Raw genomic sequence first — 20,803 nt, forward strand, 5'->3', positions numbered from 1 at the left:
ATGCCGTTGACGAAGGAGGAAGACTGGCGCTCTGATACCACTTTGATGCAGTGAGGTATCGACTTTCACGGGCACTTGAATGCTGAAAGAAAAGAGCACGACTCCCACGTCGTGCGATGTGCAGAAAATAAACTGACTGACCACCGAAAACGATGGTATTGACTCTTATTTCAATGAAAACTTCAAGTGAACAATGGAATGAATCTTAACAAATGGGAATAATAACTAGTGACAATGAAAAGGAAAACAATAAACCAAGGGAAAATTGTTGAAGGGACAATCTGAAAACCAAAAAACTAAAGGCTCCTATCATCCAAAAGAATTCTCTGCCTCACGCAACCCTAGAAGAGGGTTTTTTAAAGCCTGCTAGTGGCCCTGGGTCTCGGGTCCGATCCTAGACCCGAGACGTCTTCACTTTGCAGATGGATCTGGGATGATCTGGGCCTTCCCTCGTCTGGAGTAGGTGTGCAAGGTTGCGTCCCTGCATCGGGTCACCTTACCTGCGATCGGATCCAACTCCTGGGTTCGGTCGTCCATCCTCTGTGGGTCGGGTTCCCTGGCCGTGCCTGGGTCACGCGGTACAGTCCAGATCTGGTCCTGCACTACATCACACTATTACCTTGGGTGGAATGAGAGGCATAAGAGGCAATGACATTAGATGATGAGAGACCTAATCCTTCTCCAATTTTCATCTTCAGTTCTTGTATCTTCCTTTTCAAAGTGGCTAATGCTTCATTTTCTTCAATCTTAGCCTTTTCGTATGAAGTATCTATGCTTGTTGAGTGAAAGGCCTTATTCTTTAAGAAATTTGGTTTTCCAATAAGGTCCCAAACTCCTAACAATGCTCCTTGGTATGCCTTATTTTTTCACAATGGAAATATTTTAGCTTATTTTTTCTCATCATTCACCCTTTGGCCTCTTCCTCGTGTGCTTTAATAGATACTCCTCTACCTTTGCTTTTCTCAAAAAATGTTTTAACACTTGTCCCCCTAGGAAGGCTGCTCCCTCTATACTTGCCTCACTACTTTGTTCTAATTTTCTTCTGTACTCTTCCCTCAAGAGCAATGAATAGACCCTTCCCAATTAAGGAAGGATCTCTCTTCCTATAACATTAATCTTTATAGTGAATAGACCCTTCTCAATTAAGGAAGGATATCTCTTCCTATAACATTAATCTTTATAGTTTCATAGTCTGAAGATACTCCTCGTAGAAGATCAAACACTTTTCTCTTCTCATTTTTTTTCATTCCTTTGTTGTTTACATGATGGGCAATCCACTTTATCAAAGTGATACAATTCAACCCATAACACTCACAGATCTATTCCCTTGTCTGCACTTCATGACCTTGTCTAGCAGGTCATACTCCTTGGCAACATTTGCTCTCTTATAGTAAGCTTCTTTTACCGCTTCCCACACCTCCTTTGCGGTTTATAAATATATGGTACTGTGCATGAGATACTTGGAATCATAGATTGGAGCAACCATGACATGGCAAGGGCATTTTCTTTCCTCTAAAGATTGCAACCTGTGTAATGAAATGAGCGGAAGATACAAATAAGAGACTACTAAGGGCATACAAGAGCACATTCACAATGTGCACAACCACAAGTCCACTAGGGACAATACAACGAGCCAACAAGGGCTTAATACAATGCAACAAACACTTAAAAAATAATAATATTTATTGATAATATGCTTAGCAAAAACATTACATCTAATGGGACAAGAGGTCCCTATTTATATACAGAGGGCCAAGAGGATCCATATAGTTATTAGGAAAGGGAGATTTCAAACAACTATATTCACTACAAGACAAAACTGAATATAGCTGTTGGAGATTCCCAATAGCTATATTGACTAAAAGGCAAAACTGCCCCTAAAGTGCATAGCCTATTATATATACAAAAGTACCATTCTACCCGTAATGGGTAGAGCTTATTACATGTACAAAATTACTACAATACCCTTAAAGGGTATTATTACCTATTACAAAAGGAATAAAAACAGTTTAAAATTATAATATATATACATATATGAATCGATACATTTTAACGCATCAGTATAAGAAAGTAAATCTAAAGATAAAAATGAGGATAAGTAAAGCCCTTTATTTATGGAGTTCTTTATATATCTGGCAATATGTAATGCAATGCTCATGTGTACGGTGATTGGAACATGTTGGAACAGAGTAAACAACATGAGCTATGTCTGGTCTGGTTATAGCCAAATAAGTGAGTGACCTAATCAATTGTCTATATGGTGTAGGATCTTCCAGAAGTGTCCTATCTTGAAGTCTTAATTTTGCATTGACTACAAGAGTCTGCACTTTCTTGTCATCTTTAATCCCAAACTTAGCACAAATATTAGCAACAAGCTTCATTTGAGAAAGAACGTATCCTCTGGGAGAGTAGGCGACTTTAATACCTAAAAAATATATTAAAAATATCAAGTAAGACATCAAAATTTTCTTTCAAAGTATTTTTAATTTTATTAACTCCATGTTCATCATTCCCCATTATTATCATGTCATCCACATATAGTAGAAGAATAACAACATTGATATCTATATTTTTGACAAAAAAAAGTGTCAGTATAAAAAGAATGAAAACCCAAATGCGTCGTAATATTGTTAAATCTATCATATCATGCCTTAGGAGCTTCTTTAAGACCATATAAGGTCTTTAAGTCTAAGGATTTTTTCTTTATCAATATTAAGTCCCGACAGAGGGTCCATATGAATTTTCTCATTTAATTCTCCATTAAGAAAATCACTCTTGTCTTCTAATTGATAGATGACCATTTTTTTTTATGGATGCAATCGCTATGAGGGTACTAACTACAAATGTTTCTTCGTAGTCAATTTCATATTCTTAAGAATATCCTTTGGCCATTAACCTCGCCTTATACCTCTCTAGAGTTTCATCACTCTTGGTTTTTACTTTGAATGCCCATCTACTAGCTATGATTTTCTTTTTTAAGAGTAAGGTAACTACTTTCCATGTCTTGGCTTTCTTAAGGGCATATAATTCAACATTCATTGCTTCAATCTAATGTGATTTTTTTTTAGTTTCATTGTAATGAGATGGTTCATGATAAGAATGTAGAGCTATCAAGCAAGCTCTATATTTTGGGGACAAGGAGTCATAAGACATAAACTTATTGGGTTGAATGAAAGCACGTCTTGATCTTTTAAGATCGGATCCTTCTATAGGAGAATCATGATCAACCTTTAAATTACTAACTAAGGTCCCTTCTTCGGGAGAAAAGTATTTTTCTAATGTATTTTGAGGATTTTTTTATCACACCAGGTATAAACACATATCTTTAGTAGGTTTTTCATCTACTATATCACTATCTTTAGTAGAACTATCACAAGGTTCCACACTTTCAGCATTAGGATGATCATCACTAATAATTGCATCATTCTATTACTTATCACAATTAGAACCATCATTTCTTGAAGAGAGATCAAATTAAAATGCATAGTCTACTTCCTCCTTTTTATTGCCTTTATCAACACTATTTTTATTTTCCAAGAAAGTCACATATTTAGAGACATAGAGTTTGTTATTTTTGAAATAAAAACATTTATAATTATAATCCTTTTGATTTTCCCCATATCTAATGAAAACAAATTCAAAATTCTTTTGGAGATAACTCATCTCTTTTGTGTAGAAGTACAAAACATTTACAACAAAAAATTTATATTCGTTTGAAGTTGGGTATCATTTTAAACAATTTATTTATCACGATGACATTCTATTTATCAAATAAGTTGAAGTTAGAATGATCTCGACCCAAAAAGATTTTGGAATATCTTTAGAAATAAGAAGGGTCCTAGCGGTTTTCATGATATGTCTATGTTTTCTTTTTTCTAGTCCATTTTTGTTGAGGAGTTCTGGGACAAGATCTTTAATGACAAATTTCATTTTGTTTTAAATAATTTTGAAATTCATTAGAAAAATATTCTCCACATAATCAGATTTAAGTATGAAAATATTTCTTTGAAATTGATTTTTGACTATCATGTGAAATTCTTTAAACAAAGAAAAGACATCTGATTATAAATTGAGAAAGTAGAGTCATACATATCTAGTAAAATCATCAATAAATATAACATAATATGAATAACCTCCTTTCGATATGACCAGAGAAGGACATCAAACATCTGAATGCACTAACTCAAAAGGTCTTTTAGAATTAAAAGTTTTATTTGAAAATAGAATGAATTTTATTTTTCTAGGTATACAATCTTTGCACACAATATCTTTTTCATTCCAGAATTTTTTCGTAAAAGAAAAACAATATATCTTAGAATAGCTTTTGATGTCCAAGTCTTTTATGCCAAATTTCAATATCATTATCTTGGATATAATTACAAAATAATTTTGAAGGAAGAGATAAAGAGTCTGTGAAATAGAGATCTCCCCTCCTATGGGGTTGCCCAATCTATTTCCTGGACCAAAAATTCTCCACGAAGCAACCTTTAGATGAAAAGGAAATTTCACATCCATGGTTGAAAATTTGAGAGATGAAAAAAAAATTAAATTTAACTTAGGACCAACTCTATTTTTTGGAACAATTTTTTTTATTGAAAATTTTTAAAATCTAAAGTTTCAATACTTTTAATTTTTAAAGATGTTTCATTGGCAGTAGAAACACAAGATAAATTTGGGTTAATGAATATATACATTCTGAGGTGAAGTCGTATGAAAGGAAACTCCTGAGTCAAGAATCCGTGAGCACATACTTGGATAAGAAGAAGAAGCAATGACGGAATCCAATGTAGAAGATGAAGATTTGAGCATTTGTTGTAACACTACCGTTAGTTGACAAAGAGTGTCTTTAAGTTCAACTCCACTTTTGTTTTTATCCTCCTTTGGTGTGGATTCTTCCACAGAAACCACCTTGACAAGTCGATTTAATATGACTTGACTCTTTACAAAAGTGACAAATAATCCTTCTTGATCCTTCATAGTTGTTGTTCCACGAGCCATTTTGCCTCTCAATATGTAGAGGTTTATATGCTCTTACATTGTTGTCGAGCCTAAACGCTGCTAACACTTCATTTTTTTTTAGCCATGCCAAGACGAGTTTCTTCTTAACATACTTCGACAACCGCATCTTCTAAAGGAAGTGAAGATGTTCTATAAAGGAGATAGAATCTTACTTGTTCGAATTCCGAACGTAATCCATAATAAAAAAATGCTCTCTTTTTATTTATTTTCACCTAAGTTCCACATCTTCGGTGGCAACCCACTTAGGCTCAAAAAATGCCAATTCATCCCCTGAAGGGGATAAGGCACTAAAAAAGTCATAGACGTTCATCTCCCCGTTCTTGGTTGTTTTAATTTTTTCTTGCTAGTAATATTGTCTTGCATGATCTTTTTGCATGTAGATGCCTTTCATGCACCAAACTTCATTTGCCTTTCTAAATTTAGCAATATTAGCATAATTTTTTATTTCAACGTTATTCATAAACCATGCAAGAATCTTAGCATGATTACACTCCTTAATCTTTTACTTTTTATTGATGATCTTCAATAGCCTTAGTTTGTTCATCTCCTTCTAGAGCCTTTTCTTGACCTCTTTCTAATTTGGTGAGCTTGAGTTAGGCTCGAGAATAGTGTACATCACATATTCTCAAAGCTTCTTTCCCTTGAGGTTGTTCTTAAGACCCACATCATGTAGTTGGTACCATTAAGCTCGAAGGAAACACCAATTTTGGACTCATGCTCTATTTTGTATGGGAGAAAAGAGAAAAAGGAGAAAATTGTGGAAGAATATGTTCACTTGAGTCACTGCATGCATTACGAACACATGAACACTTTTGGATGCTTTTTCATGAACACGAACACTTGATAGCCACTTTCCACAAGTCCAAGATCTCTATGGCTCTTATTCCATGTAATGAAATGAGCAGAAGATACAAATTAGAGCCTACTAAGATCATACAAGTGCACAATCATGATGTGCACAACGACAAGTCCACTTGGGACAATACAAAGAGCCAACAAGGGCTTAATACAATACAACAAACACATAAAAAATTAATAATCTTTATTAATAATATGCTTAGCAAAAACATTACATATAATGGGACAAGTTGTCCCTATTTATATACAAACAAGAGGGCCAAGAGGACCCATATAGCTGTTGAGAAAGGCTCCAACAGCTAGAAGTATAGTTGGAGATTTCCATTAGCTATATTCACTAAAAGACAAAACTGAATATAGTTGTTGGAGATTTCCCCAACTATATTGACTAAAAGACAAAACTGCTCTTTACAAAAGTGTAAAGGACAGAATAAAAATAAAATACAATGCCCCTAAAGCCAGAGCCTACAAAATTGCCATTCTTTCTCTAATGGGCAGAGCCTATTACATGTACAAAATTACCACAATACCCTAAGTGGTATTGCCTATTACAAAGGGAAGAAAAACAATATATATATATATATATATATATATATATATACATGAGTAATGCACTCCTTAGGCCTCTTTTTCTTGTTAGGTCTCGTTAAGCACCTTAAAAAATCATAGTTTTTAGTATTTTTTCTCACATCTAACACCATAGATGTTATCTATAGGTTTTGTTTAGTGGGAACTGGATTTTGGATCGCCGGAATCAGACATGTATACAGGTTTTTCTGGTGATCCAAAAATCAATGGCTATAAAGGCATCAAATTTTCCCGGTTCATAACAATGCACTTTTGATCGAAAAAACATGATCAAAGAGTCGATTCCTACTAAATCGAGTACGATAAACACATCTCACGGTTCAGATCTATAATAAAACACTTCAAACTATGGGGCCTAACGAGACCTAACAAAAAAGGAGGCCTAATATGTTCAGTTCTCCCTCCCTATCTCTCTCTCTCTCTATATATATATATATATGAATCAATACATTTTAACAACCAGAACTCCCCTCTTTTGGTTTAGTCGTTTCACCTGTTATTTATTCAAATTTTCCACTAGCAACAACAGCCAATTCAATGGACTGAACCCATCCAACATAATTCTTCCCATCAAATCAAACATTTCTTATTTGGAACCCTTCAACACTTAGGATTCCTGGAGAGTTCACCATAGGACTCCCTTTAGTAGAACCACTTTCTTTAGTTTCAACATCACTTGATCTTGGATTCATTTTGTTTCACATACTTAACCAATATTTTCTTTGGACTCTTGAGGCCTTTTTTTCACACTTGGGACACTCATTTAAGGCACAAACAACATTGTCTCTCTTCAATATGCTGCCAACTACAGTCACTAAGAGGAATGAAGGCTGAAACAGTGTCCAAACTACATAACTATTCAAGAGAAGCTGTCAAATGCAGTAATACATGTAAAGAAGTACAACCTCCATTCCACTCCTCAATGAACTTCTCAAAGACCAGCCTGTCACTACTTCTAGAATCCCAAAAAAAATACCCAACTTCGTAGGATTGAGAATTTTTGCCTCCAAACTGTTCCTCAACACTTTTCCTTCAATTTCTGACCAAATATGACCACCAATAACTACTGACACCGACCCAGCAACCAGATTGAGTAAAAAACACCTTCACTTAGGTGGTGACAGAAAACAAAGTGAAAAATCCAGTACTCTCATATGCTGAGCCAAAAAACTTCAGATTTTTTTTTAAATCATCTAAATATGTCTGCTATCATTACCTGGACACCCAATCAGAAACTTCAAACTTTTGTATCCAGTACCCTCTATGTTGATGTCACCTTTGGAAGACCAATTCTGATGATTTTCTTGGTTCTCAGGTATCAGTCCTGCTCTGATACCATGTTCTTCATGTAACCACGGTGATATGATATGCACTCGACATATCAAGTGAGGGAGATGAAGTTGTTTGAAAAGAGAATGAGAGGGATGTGAGATGGGAGTGAGCGATGTAACCATAGAGAGAAAAAAGAGGTTAGGGCATCCAAAGAAATGACATCTCGTGTCATTCTTTAACATATATATATCTCCTTTTATAAATACGGTAGAACAAACATACTCTTATCATAAAGTATATATGACTCTTAAGTTGCAAACTTGCAAGACTATGCTAATGCCAATCATTCCCAAACAGTATTGTCACAGGACTGATATTGGTTATCAGGACTCTGATATTACAGAGTTTTCTACTTGTGTGGCTGTTTTGACTATTATATTCAAATCTTTTCTTTTTATATACTATAACATGCCCAATTTCTGGAATGAAGAATATGATTTTGTCTTCTATGCAGGATCTTGATCTTACAAAGCCAGGTGTTCAGAAACGTGCCCCAAGGCCGGAGTTCGAGACAACTACAGAAGAGGTTTTAAGAAAAGCCGATTTTCGGGTATTTCTCTTTATTCCAAATTGATAATTTACTTGTTTTATTTATGAATTTTTATTCTGAGATCCCTTAGTTATGATAGAATGTCGCTTTTTGATCCAGCTATGTTATTTGGGACATGCTACTACCTTTTTTTTGCTTGGACTACCAAAAATGCTACTTGACCTTTAGCTCCGACCCAACAAGAGAGCGAGAGGGTACCTCTGATGAGGGAGAGGAGGAGGTGGCGTCGGGCTCTCCTGCGAGACGTCGGGAGGAGAGGAGGCGAGCGAGAGAGAGGAGAGTATTTTGGCAAAACAATTTGCCCTAATCCTCTTTCGCAGCCCCTTTTGATCGAGCAACAAAATTTTTTTTTTACATTAAAAAATTGGACGAAAACGACCTTGGGTGCGTTGATCACACCGGGTGCCGCACTCACACATGCACACGCATCACGTCGCGTCGACGCGGGTGCCGCACCTGCTTTGCCGAGTCCCTGTGACTTAGCATCCAAGAGTTCCATCGCTCTTAGTTTTTACCTTAAATGCTCATCTACATCTTATTCCTTTCTTACCCTTAGGAAGTTCATGGAATTCCCAAGTCTTTGCCCTATTGAGAGCTGAAAGCTCACATTCTATTGCTTTCAGCCATTCATCATTCTTTTTGTCTTCTTCGAAGTTTCTGGGTTCTATATAAGAATGAATGACGTTGAGGTAGACTCTATGTTTAGACTAAAGGAATCATATGAAATAAACCTAGAATGCATCTTTCTACTTTTCTCAGTCCTTCATAAGTTTTCATCACTTGTTGAGTTGGAGCCACTAGGTTCACTGTATTTTTCAATAGCACTCCTAAAACTGTTTCTATCTCTATGGGTATATGTTATAGGATCTCTAAATGCTTCTTCATTACTATGTTGGGAGATAGGCAGATGAGAAAAACCATCTTTATTATTGGCGTCATTATGAATGAAATCGTCGTTACTATCATCATCATGTGCTAATATTTCAAATAAAAAGAGTAATCCATGTTATCTTCAAAGGGTTCACTCCTTTCAAAACCATTAACATTTTCCAGAAAACTCACATTTCTGAAAACATATAGCTTATCATTCTTAATATCATAACAACAAAACCCTTTTTGGGTTTCGAAATATCCAAGAAAGGCGCAGGCAATGGCTTTTAGTGAAAGCTTGTCGTTCTTGTCAGATGTTAGTCGATTTTGAATGGAGCATTTACAACCGAAAATTCTCAACCGACTATAGTCGGGTTCTTTGGTATATAGTTTTTCAAAAGGCGAGATATTGTTCAAATTTTTAGAAGGTAGCCGATTTATCAGATAGACATATGTTAAAGCCGCTTCAACCCAAAAACCTTTTTGCATGTTTTGAGGAACAAGCATTGTTCGAGTTGTTTCTATTATATGTCTATGCTTTCTTTCGGCTAATCTATTTTATTGAAAGGTTTTCAGACAAGATCTTTGGTGAAGAATACCATGACTTTCAAGATAATTTTTGAATTCATTTCAAAGGTATTCACCACTTGAGTCAGTTATAAAATTTTTTAGGTTCCCATTAAATTGATTTTTAATCATCATATGATAGGTTTTAAAAATCGAGAAAACTTCATATTTGTGTTTAAGAAAATAAATCTAACAATATCTCGTGTAGTCGTCAACAAAAATGACATAATATGTGAAGCCTTCTTTTGATAAAACAGGTGCAGGTCCCCATACACCTTAATGAACAATTTCAAAAGGTCTTGTTGTAAACATAAATCTTTGACAAAAAGGCAATTTTTTTATTTTCCCAAGTATACAGTCGTTACAAGTGAAATCACTTTTACATAGACTTTTAACAAAAGGTAAATGGAAATTTTTTACAATATTTGGGTGTCCAAGTCTCTTGGGCCACACATTAATATCCTTTTGTTGGACAACATTACAAAACGAGTTCTTTGGAATTTGAAGGGAATCGACATAGTATAGATCGCCCTTCCTAAAGCCTTCCTCAATAAATCTCTCGGACCGGCGATCCTGTATCCAACATTTGTTAGATGAACATCTTATATCACATCCATGATCTGAGAGTTGACAGTCGAAAGACAAATTTAAGTTTAATTTGGGTGTAAATCTAATTTTTGAAATAAAGAACCCTTGTTTTTCAAAATTTTCTATTCCTTTTACTTCAAGAGACGTTTCATCCACGGTTGAAACTAAGGAAGAAGAGAGATTTTTTGAATATTCGGAAAAGAACTAAAACTTGGGGTCATGTGAAAAGAAGCACCCGAATCTAAAAGCCAAGAGGTCTTATCGGTAGGAGAAGAGGTTGTCATGGCGGCTCCGGAAATAGTCCCTTTTAGAAGAGGTTGAAGTGCATCTATGATTTGTTGCAATGTGAGAGCTCCATTTGAAGATGACAAACACTCTTCCTTTTAAGGTTGGGATGCAGTAGCCATGGCTAGCAACTTTTTCCACTTTGGGCAAATAGGCTTAATGTGCCTCGGTTCCTTACAAAAGTGGCATAAAAGCTTGCTATAATCTCTCTTCATTCCTTAACCACTTGATTTTAATTCTTGAAGTGAGGAGGCTTGTAGGTCCTTAAGTTACTCTCCGGTCTTGAGACGACATTAACACCTTCATTTTCTTCATTATTGGAAGGTGTAACTTTACTCTTGGGTTGTTCTTACTAATACTCATACGAGTCTCTTCCCCACTTAGTTTAGTAATTACATCTTCAAGAGAAGGGGAAGTGAAGGCAGATAAAAGAGATCAGATTTGTTCGAATTTGGGCCTGAGTCCATTCAAAAAATTAAAAAATCTATCTTCTTCCAACTGTTTATGACGAAGCTCTATAGCTTCTCAACTCCACTTTGGTTCGAGTATAGCAAGCATGTCCCAAATAAAAAAGAGTTCGGCAAAATACTCCCTTATAGTCATCTTTCCTTGATGAAGAGTTAGCGCCCTCTTTTGGAGGTAATACTTATGGGACAAGTCCCTAGAGTTGTACATCTTCTCAAAGTACTCCCAAGTTGAAAAGCCTTCTTAAACTTGATAATATTGGCGTTAATTCTTGTTTTTACGGATGAAAAAATCCATTAGAGGATTTTAAAATTCCTCATCTCCCATTCTTCATGCTTTTTGGCGTAGTCTTCAAGAGTCTTGGCTCTTCGACTTCAAGGATTTTTATTTCTCCTTTCTCCATCAAGGTTATCTTTGGCTTCGGTTTGACCCCAAAGCCCTTTTCTTTTAATATGAGCCTCCATGTTTTTTGCCCAAATGTGATAGTTGGACCCATTGAGTTTGAAGTCAAGAAAGAAATGAGTCTTTTTCACCCATTAGAGAGGTGAGATGATGAAAAAAATACGTACCACAAAGAATTTTTAGATTTTTCTTGATAGAAGAATCTTCTAAAATATTAGATGAACAAGAGGATCCACTCCAATCTCCAAAAATTAGAGAGCATGTTTTTCGAGGCACTGAAAAAAGGGAGAATCCACACTATCTTTCTTTGTCCAACCTTGCTCTGATACCATGTGAGAGTATCTTCAAAAATATACTATGATCAAGACCTCAATATTCTTGATAACAAACACGTGCACACATGCACAATAAGAACACTTAGAGCATTTGTGCATAAAAGCACAACTCACAAAATATCACAAATGCACAAAGGCATAAAAAATGAATAACAAACTTTATAAATCATTTGGGCTTTGACCCAAAGCCATGAACATATAATAGGAGAAATACCCCTTTTTATAGAAGAGTTGGAGGCCTTGGAGGGGCTCCACTTCTAGTCGTTGGAGCCCCTCCAATGGTCACAAATGTGACCGTTGGAAGGGGCCCAACGACTAGATGGTGGGCCCCTCCAAGGTGTACCCTACCTTTTACAAACTAAAAGGAAAATAAAAAAGAAAAGAAAAATAATTAAAATGATAAATAATTACAACATATTCGAAAAATGAATATGTGCAAAATGACTAAACTACCCATACGACTATTACAAGAAATATATATATATATATATATATATATATATATATATAATTACATTGATTTGATATTACAATCTAACAATAATCACATTATCCAAAACTTGTTTTCTAATAAATAATACTTATAGATCATATTGATAGGGTTTGATCAACAAAAAAAGTACAAGAAATTTGAAAATCTAAAACTTCTATTAGGCGGGAGTGGGTACTCAAGGAGCACCCTATCACTACCAATATATGTATATATGGGTAGTGGGAAGCCACCTGACAGCATCGTGACCATATGGTACCAGATCGCTTGGGACCGTCAATTTTTGTTTTTGTTTTTTGAAATTATGACCTTACAAATGTGTTCAACATGATTGATTTACTAGAAATTGATACCTGGATCATTTGATTTCGATGTATGGATAGGTTGATGCATGGATAGGTTTTTATAAGGTCCAAAAAATGAACGGTCTACCATTTTTATAAATTTTTTATGCTTCAAATACCATTTTTTCCATCCAAAATGCATGATCCAAATGTCAATTGTAATGAAATTAGCGGAAATAAACACAATGTCCTATAATGGACATTCACAATCAAAATGCAAAGAACAAGTCCACAATGGACAAACATAAAGCCAACAATGACTTACTAAAAGGAAAAATCTTATAGAGCAAGGAATGGGCTTGCAAAAGCCTTACATTACAAAGGGGTTTACCCCTCTATTTATAAACAACAAGAGTGAGAGAGAGAGAGTGGGTAAAAGGTAAGAGAGAGAGGGCATTGGGAGGCCCAACAAGGAGTCGTTGCCCCCCCCCCCCCTCCAATACAATATGCATTTAATGGATTACAAAAGAAAAAAAATAGGAAAAATTAAAAATAAGAAAAAGAAAATAAAGAAAATAAAATAAAGAAAAAAACTAAAATGCCCCTATTGAACAAAATTACATAAATACCCACTATCGGGTAGGATGGGATGCCATTAATTAGTATATATATACATGAATACATATATTTTAACACCCTCCCTCAAGCTTTACGGGGACATGACCGAAAGCTTGTTGAGAAGAAACATAAAACGAGGAGCACCAAGAGCTTTAGTGAATAAATCAGCCAACTGGTACTCGGATGTAACATACGGTAATGCTATGGTTCCTCTTAGATATTCATCACGAACATAGTGATAGTCCATCTCAATGTGTTTAGTACGCTCATGGAAGGTGTGGTTGCTTGCGATATAAATTGCGCTTTTATTGTCACAACACATCTTCGAAGGTGTAGAGATGATTATGCCCATATCACTGAAGAGACTTTTAAGCCACACAAGCTCCGTGGTTATAGTGGCCATTGCACGATATTCAACTTTCGTTGAGGACAATGACACTTTGTGCTGCTTCTTGCATCTCCAGGAAATCATAGTTACCTAAGAAGACACAAAAGCCAGTAGTTGAGTCTCTATCATTGGGATTTCCTCCCCAATCGGCATCAATATAAGCAATTAAGTCAAGTGCTGAAGAAGAGGAAAGAAAAACTCTCTTAGTTATAGTATTTTTAATGTATTTGATGATTCTTAAGACTGCACTCATATGTACTGTTGTAGGTGCATGTTGAAACTGACTGACTGAGTGAGCTGCATGAGCTATGTCTGGCCAAGTGATGGATAAGTATGTCAGAGACCCAACAAGTTGACGGTAGGGAGTAAGATCTTCAAGAAGAGTTTCATCTTCCAACCTCAACTTTGCATTGATACCTTCAGGGGTTTCCGTTTTCTTGTCATCTGTGATGCCAAACTTTAAACAAATGTCAGCTGCAGGTTTCATCTGAGAGAGAATGTACCCTCGTGGAGAATGTACCCTCGTGGAGAGTACGTTATTTCAATACCTAAAAAATATCTTATGAAACCAAGATCAGACATGTCAAAATTCTCTTTCAAAACTTTCTTAATATCATTAATTCACTGCTCATCACTTCCAATGATGATCATATCATGAATATAAAGCAAGAAAATAACTACCGAAGACCCTGCACTTTTCATAAACAAAGCAGTGTCAGTATAGCAAGAGAGAAAATTCAAACTTGTCATTATGTTACTAAATGTATCATGCCAAGCCTTTGGAGCTTGTTTTAATCCATACAAGGCTTTGTTAAGTTTAAGAATTTTATCATTACCAATACACACTCCTGGGGGAGGGTCCATGTAAACCTCTTGATTTAGTTCTTCATTCAAGAATGCATTCTTAACATCTAATTGATAAATAGACCATTTTTTAACAGAAGCAACAACAATAAGAGTCCTAACACTTGTCATCTTAGCTATGAGAGTGAACGTTTTCTCATAGTCAATATCGTATTCTTGAGCATATCCTTTTGCTACTAGTCAAGCCCCGCCACTCTTAGTTTTGACTTTATAGACCCATCTACATCCAATCGACTTCTTTTCAGTGGGCAATGAGGTTATTTCGCAAGTTTTTGCCTTTTCAAGGTCACTAAGTTCCAAGTTCATGGCTTCGACCCATTGAGGAATATTTTTGGCTTCATTATAATGAGATGATTCATGGAACGAGTGTAACACAATTAGGCATGACCTATATTTTGGTGTTAGAGACTCATAGGAGACAAACCTGTTAAGAGGATTGAAAACTGGACCGGATCTTTTCAAAGAGGTTTCTTCTATGTTGGACCCTTAGGAGTATTTTTCTAAAGCGTTTATGGGAACTTGTTGACCACGCCGAACATAGGTTTGAATTGGTCTACTATCACTGACATCATTTTCGTTTTCATTTTCAACATTGATGAGAGGAATGTCCTCTTGGTCATTCAACAAATCATTAGAAATCACCTCTTCTTGAACAATCACTTCTTCTTGAGGAAGAAGATCAAACAATAAAGCATATTCGCTTTCATCAATATCTTTAGTTTTCTCAAATCCATTTTCATTTTCTAAAAATGTTACATCTTTAGAAACATATAATTTGTTGCTTTTGGGGTCGAAGCATCTAAATCCTTTTTTATTTTCTCCATATCCTAAGAATACACACTCAATAGCTTTTTGAGATAATTTATCTCTTTTATGTGAAAGAACAAAGCATTTGCTCCTAAAAATTCTTAATCTATTAAAATCAGGAGTTCTTTCAAATAATTTTTCATATAGAGATGTATTTTCTAAGGATGAAGATATCATTATATTTATCAAGTAGGTTGAAGTTAAAGCGGCTTCGGCCCAATAGCTTTTTGGAATTTTTTTAGCAATAAGAGGTGTCCTAATGGTTTCCACAATGTGTCTATGTTTTCTTTCGGCTAAACCATTTTGTTGGGGAGTTTTAGGACAAGATTTTTTATCACAAATTTCATTGGTTTCTAAATAATTTTGAAATTTATTTGATAGACACTCTCCATCCGAATCAGATCTAAAAATAAATATATTACTTAAAAATTGATTTTTGACCATCATATGAAATTTCTTAAAAAAGGCGAAGACATCGAATTTTAAGTTAAGAAAATAAATCCATTCATATGTAGTAAAATCATCAATAAAGGTAACATAATAGGAGTATCCACCTTTCGATATGACCGGAGAAGGGCCCCAAACATCCGAATGAACTAACTCAAATGGTCTTTTAGTAAAAAACATTCTATTTGGATAAGGAATAGATTTTAGCTTTCCAAAAATACAATTCTTGTAAACAAAATGTTTTTCATTACAAAATTTCTTTCCAAAAGGAAAAGAATACATTTTTTAGAAGCTTGGATGTTCAAGTCTTTGATGTCAAGTTTCAGTATTTTTATCTTGGACATAGCTACAAAAAAAGTTGGTAGGAAGTTTCAAGTTGCTCATGTAATAGAGATCTCCTATCCTTTGGCCTTGCCCAATCTGCTTTCTGGACCGAAGATCCTGTATAGAGCAACCCTTCGTTGAGAAGGAGATTTCACATCCATGATCACATATTTGAGAAATGAAAAGGAAGTTTAAATTTAGTTGAGGTACTACCCTCACATTTGGCATAAGGAAATTTTTGAAAAAACTTTGTTCCAAAACTTTTGATTTGTAAAGGCGTGCCATCGGCGGTTGAAAGTACATAAGAGGTTTTTGAATTTGGACATAAGTCGGATAACCCATTCTTATGAGGTGTCATATGAAAGGATGCTCCGAAGTCAAGGATCCAAGATGACATACCTGGAGGAGAGGAAGAGGCAATGGCGGCACCCGATGTAGATGGAGATGAAGATTTGAGTAGCAATTGGAGTGCTTCGGATAGTTGAGTAAGAGATAAGGAATCCCTTCCTTTTGTTGAATCTTCCTTCCTTGGTGTGCTTTCTTCAATGGAAGCAACTCTTGGATTCAAAGCTTCATTTATCTTTGGACAATTTGGCCTTATGTGCCCCGATTCTTGACAATGATGAGATATGGCTTTCTTATAGTTGCCATTATAGTTATTTTGTCTTCCAAAATGAGAAGGCTTATAAGTCCTAACATAATTTCTGGGTTTGGAAACAGCTAGGACTTTATCTTCCCCTTTAACCATGTCAAGATAGGTTTCTTCTTGGCATATTTTTGCAACGACATCTTCTAGGAGAAGAGGCTTAGATCTATGGAGGAGAGAAGATCTAACTTGCTCATACTTCAGTCTAAGCCCATGCAAAAATTGAAAAAAGTGTTCTTTTTCCATTTGTTGCTTTCTAAGTTCAACATCCTCACTATCTATCCATTTGGGTTCTAGGAGGGATAACTCATCCCATAAAGGACTAAGAGAGCTAAAGTAATCCCGGCCACCCATGTCCCCTTCTTTAATGGTACGAATTTTTCTTGGAGGAAAAATTGCCTAGCGAGGTCTTTTTGAGTGTACATACTTTTCATGAAGAACCATGCCTCATTAGCTTTGCGAAATTTGGCAATGTTTGCACAAATTTTTAACTTCACGTTATTCATAAACCATGCAAGTATTTTTGCATGTTTACTTTCCCAATCTTCAATCAACAATTGGTGTTCTTCAATAGCTTTAATTTGTGCTCCTCCTTCTAAAGCTTTCTTTTGTCCTCCTTCCATTTTGGTGAGTTGAAGTTGAGGTTTCGGAATGGTGCCCATCACATAACCCCAAAGCTTTTTGCCCTTGAGGTTATTCTCTATCGTGGCTGCCTATACCAAGTAGTTGTTACCATTTATCTTGAAGGTGAGGTCAATCTTATGTTCACCTTCTATGGGGAAAAGGAGATGGGAGAAGCAAGAAAGGATATGCTAATATTTTAAGGAAACACAAGTGAAAAAGGGATTAGACAACAAGAGCACAACCTTACTCTGATACCATGTAATGAAATAAACACAATATCCTATAATGGACATTCACAAGCAAAATGCAAAGAACAAGTCTACAATGGACAAACACAAAGCCAACAATGGCTTGCTAAAAGGAAAAATCTTATAGAGCAAGGAATGAGCTTGCAAATGCCTTACATTATAAAGGGGTTTACCCCTCTATTTATAAGCAACAAGAGTGAGAGCGAGAGTGGGAAAAAGGTTAGAGAGAGAGGGCATTGGGAGGCCCAACAAGGAGTCGTTGGGCCCCCAACGACTGTTAGTTGGGACCCCCAATGCAATATGCATTTAATGGATTTACAAAAGAAAAAAAATGAGGAAAAATAAAAAATAAGAAAAAGAAAATGAAGAAAATAAAATAAAGAAAAAGACTAAAATGCCCCTATTGGGCAGAATTACATAAATACCCTTTATCAGGTATGATGGGATGTCATTAATATATATATATATATATATATATATATATATATATTAACATCAATTTCTAGTAAATCAATCATGCTGAACACATCTGTAAGGTCAGAATTTTGAAAAAACACCAAAATAATTCTCAGTGGGTAGGGTTGGTGTGTTTTCTATCGAGTAGGTTTCCATTTTCCTATATATATATATATATATATATATATATATATATATATATATATATATATATATAGGAAAAGCCCTTCATCACCAACCACACATTGGCAAGCCTCTGGTTGGTAAAACCCGTGAGGTCTCCCTTGCCACCGGCTAGCACACCCAGCTTCAACCTTGTGGCAAGGATGCTCCCCATGGGTTTTGAATTTGGGATATCCCGTCAACTTGGTGACCTTCACAAGTCACCCCTACTAGATGAGCCGAGCCTTTGTGGGCCATGTTGGAATATATTTCAGATTAGGTAAAACAACAGATTTAATGCTATAAATTGAAGTCTGTTCAGATATGGGTTGCTTTGTAGCTACACCTAGTAAACTTGCTTAGTATCTGATTTTTTGTTTAGGTTGGTATCGTCTTTTGTGATCTTGGCATGCAAGGTGTGCTTTATTATTGTCTGTGAGAAAGCTTTAGAAATGTCCAATTTGGTACTTTGGGTTTCTCCATTTTGTGTCTTGTAAATATTTTCTTTGACAGTTAGGCAAGATAATACACTTGATGCACTCACTATTTAAGATTTAATAAAATACGAAAACTACTTCCTCAAAAGTTTTACTGGCTTGGACCATTAGCTAGTGGCGGCCAACTAGTTCATGTAAGATCAAGTACCTGGGGAAGCATGCTAAACAAAAACCTTGATGCCTTGTTTATGTTGACTAAGTTCTTAGAATGATTTTTCAGGCTGACATATAATAAATAACTAGTATGCTTTGAGTTTTTGCATGTACTTTTGATCACCCTATTCCTTGTCAACTGCTATCATATTTGATCAATGGAGAATTTTCATGGGTGAAGTGAGGGGAAGCTTGCAACTTAAATTATTTCTCCCATTTGATGTTCTTGCAAGCAAATCTTTCAATATGAAAAATGAATCTCACAATGCAAGATCTGACTAATCACATGTATTGGTTGGAACTCTGTCCTGTTTGTACCTTTTCAAATTAAGCTATTTGAGACAATTTTCCCAGTCAAAGCTCTTTTTTGAGTGGTTTACATTTTAAAAATGCTTTTCAGCATGAAATAAAGGATGATAATTTCCTCATAAAATGTTGAATATCGAGGTATCAATAAACACTCTGGAAGTGAAGACTCTGTATTCTCATAAAACCCAATCACGTGATCCACTTGCTTCTTATCAAATGTTCTACCGTTTGCTTTCTGTCAAATAAGTTGGATTTCTTTTAGCATATCTGATACGATAAAGCAATTTTGCAGAATGTGAGATTTCTTTCCAACTTTATCACTGAAGCTGGGATTATCATCAAAAGAAGCAAGGTCAGCTATTTAGTTCATATTTACCAACGAAGTATCACATCATATCATGCTTGTGAAGATGACCATCCTTTTCTTTTTTTGATGCAGACTGGGATTAGTGCCAAGGCACAGAGACGCGTTGCTCGTGAGATTAAGACGGCCCGGGCTTTTGGTTTGATGCCTTTTACAACAATGGGGAATAAGCCGTTTGTTTTTGGAAAGAGCACAGAAGATCTTGATGACGATTATGACTTTGAGTATTATGGAGGAAGATCTGTTGTTGGTTCTGCACCGAAGGAGGAAGCAGTCTGAAAGACATGACTTTTTGTGGACATGGTGTTCTTTTGAAATACCCTGAATCAGTTTTGGAGTTTGGGACAACTAAAAGGAGTCTCATGATTCAAACCTTTTTACCAACTCTGATATCATTTCAGCATATGTGGTCAACTTCTCATGTTTGGTTTTTCACAATCTCGTGACTTGTCAGGTTATCATCATTGAGACCTCGAATATGAACTTTCTTGACTCTCAATTCGTTCAAACATTTTAATCATTCGATAAAGGCTTCACATACTCTGTTATTGTTGCACATGAAATCCAATTTGAAAGAACAAAAAATCTTTTCATCTCGAGGAATAATAATAACATATCAAATTTCATATCCATTGACATTTTGAGTTCCATCAAAGTACAAACGTCAGATTTGCTATTATTCTTCCTTTACTTTTAGAATTTTTTCATCAGGAAAATTATCATTTACTTTGGTTTTCTCATATATGATTAATGGGCCATAATTTATTTCATCCAATAAAGGTTGCATTTTTGTCTAATTCTCACACTTCCCTTAACAAAATTGCTCTCTCACTGACGTGGAAATTGAAATGACATCTTTTTTCTTTTGTTAGATAACCGAATAAAAACCACCTCATTCATTGAGTTCATTGAACATGAAACCCTAGGTGCTTGCTTTTTTTTCATGAGGAACGGAGAAACCACCCTCTAAGTAAGAGACCTGGCTGCACTGAACTATGCCTGCTAACCAACGGTCGCTTCGCCGACAGCATAAAGCTGCAGCGCACCCTCACACCCAAAGAGTTGCCTTGCTTAGGCTATAATGCGAGAAGCGGAGACTAGCAAGATTTGAACCTAGACTGTTCATCTAGCGGCCTAGGCCCATGCCACTATGCCAAACCCCTTTGTGACAGCGCTCCTTGCATGCCAAGAAGTATACCTAGCTTCGGTCTTGCAGTAAAAGACACAATCTCATGGGTTTAAAAGTCGTGACGTCTCATCAAC

At 35.7% G+C, this 20,803-nt stretch overlaps 1 protein-coding gene across 1 annotated transcript in view; it reads left to right on the plus strand.

Annotated features, from left to right (window-relative positions):
- Nucleotides 1-20,043, plus strand: part of LOC149840495 (uncharacterized) — a 50,933-nt gene extending 30,890 nt beyond the window's left edge. Inside the window, exons 4-6 of the mRNA XM_090004455.1 lie at nt 8,252-8,347; nt 19,469-19,528; nt 19,616-20,043. Coding sequence (XP_089860581.1) covers nt 8,252-8,347; nt 19,469-19,528; nt 19,616-19,819 — 360 coding nt within the window. The 3' untranslated portion in view covers nt 19,820-20,043. The remainder of the gene's footprint in view (nt 1-8,251; nt 8,348-19,468; nt 19,529-19,615) is intronic.
- The last annotated feature ends 760 nt before the right edge of the window (nt 20,044-20,803 follow it).

The sequence above is a fragment of the Nuphar pumila genome, chromosome 4 (assembly GCF_984573655.1).
Source record: "Nuphar pumila chromosome 4, dmNupPumi1.hap1.1, whole genome shotgun sequence".
In the NCBI taxonomy this organism is placed as follows: domain Eukaryota; kingdom Viridiplantae; phylum Streptophyta; class Magnoliopsida; order Nymphaeales; family Nymphaeaceae; genus Nuphar; species Nuphar pumila.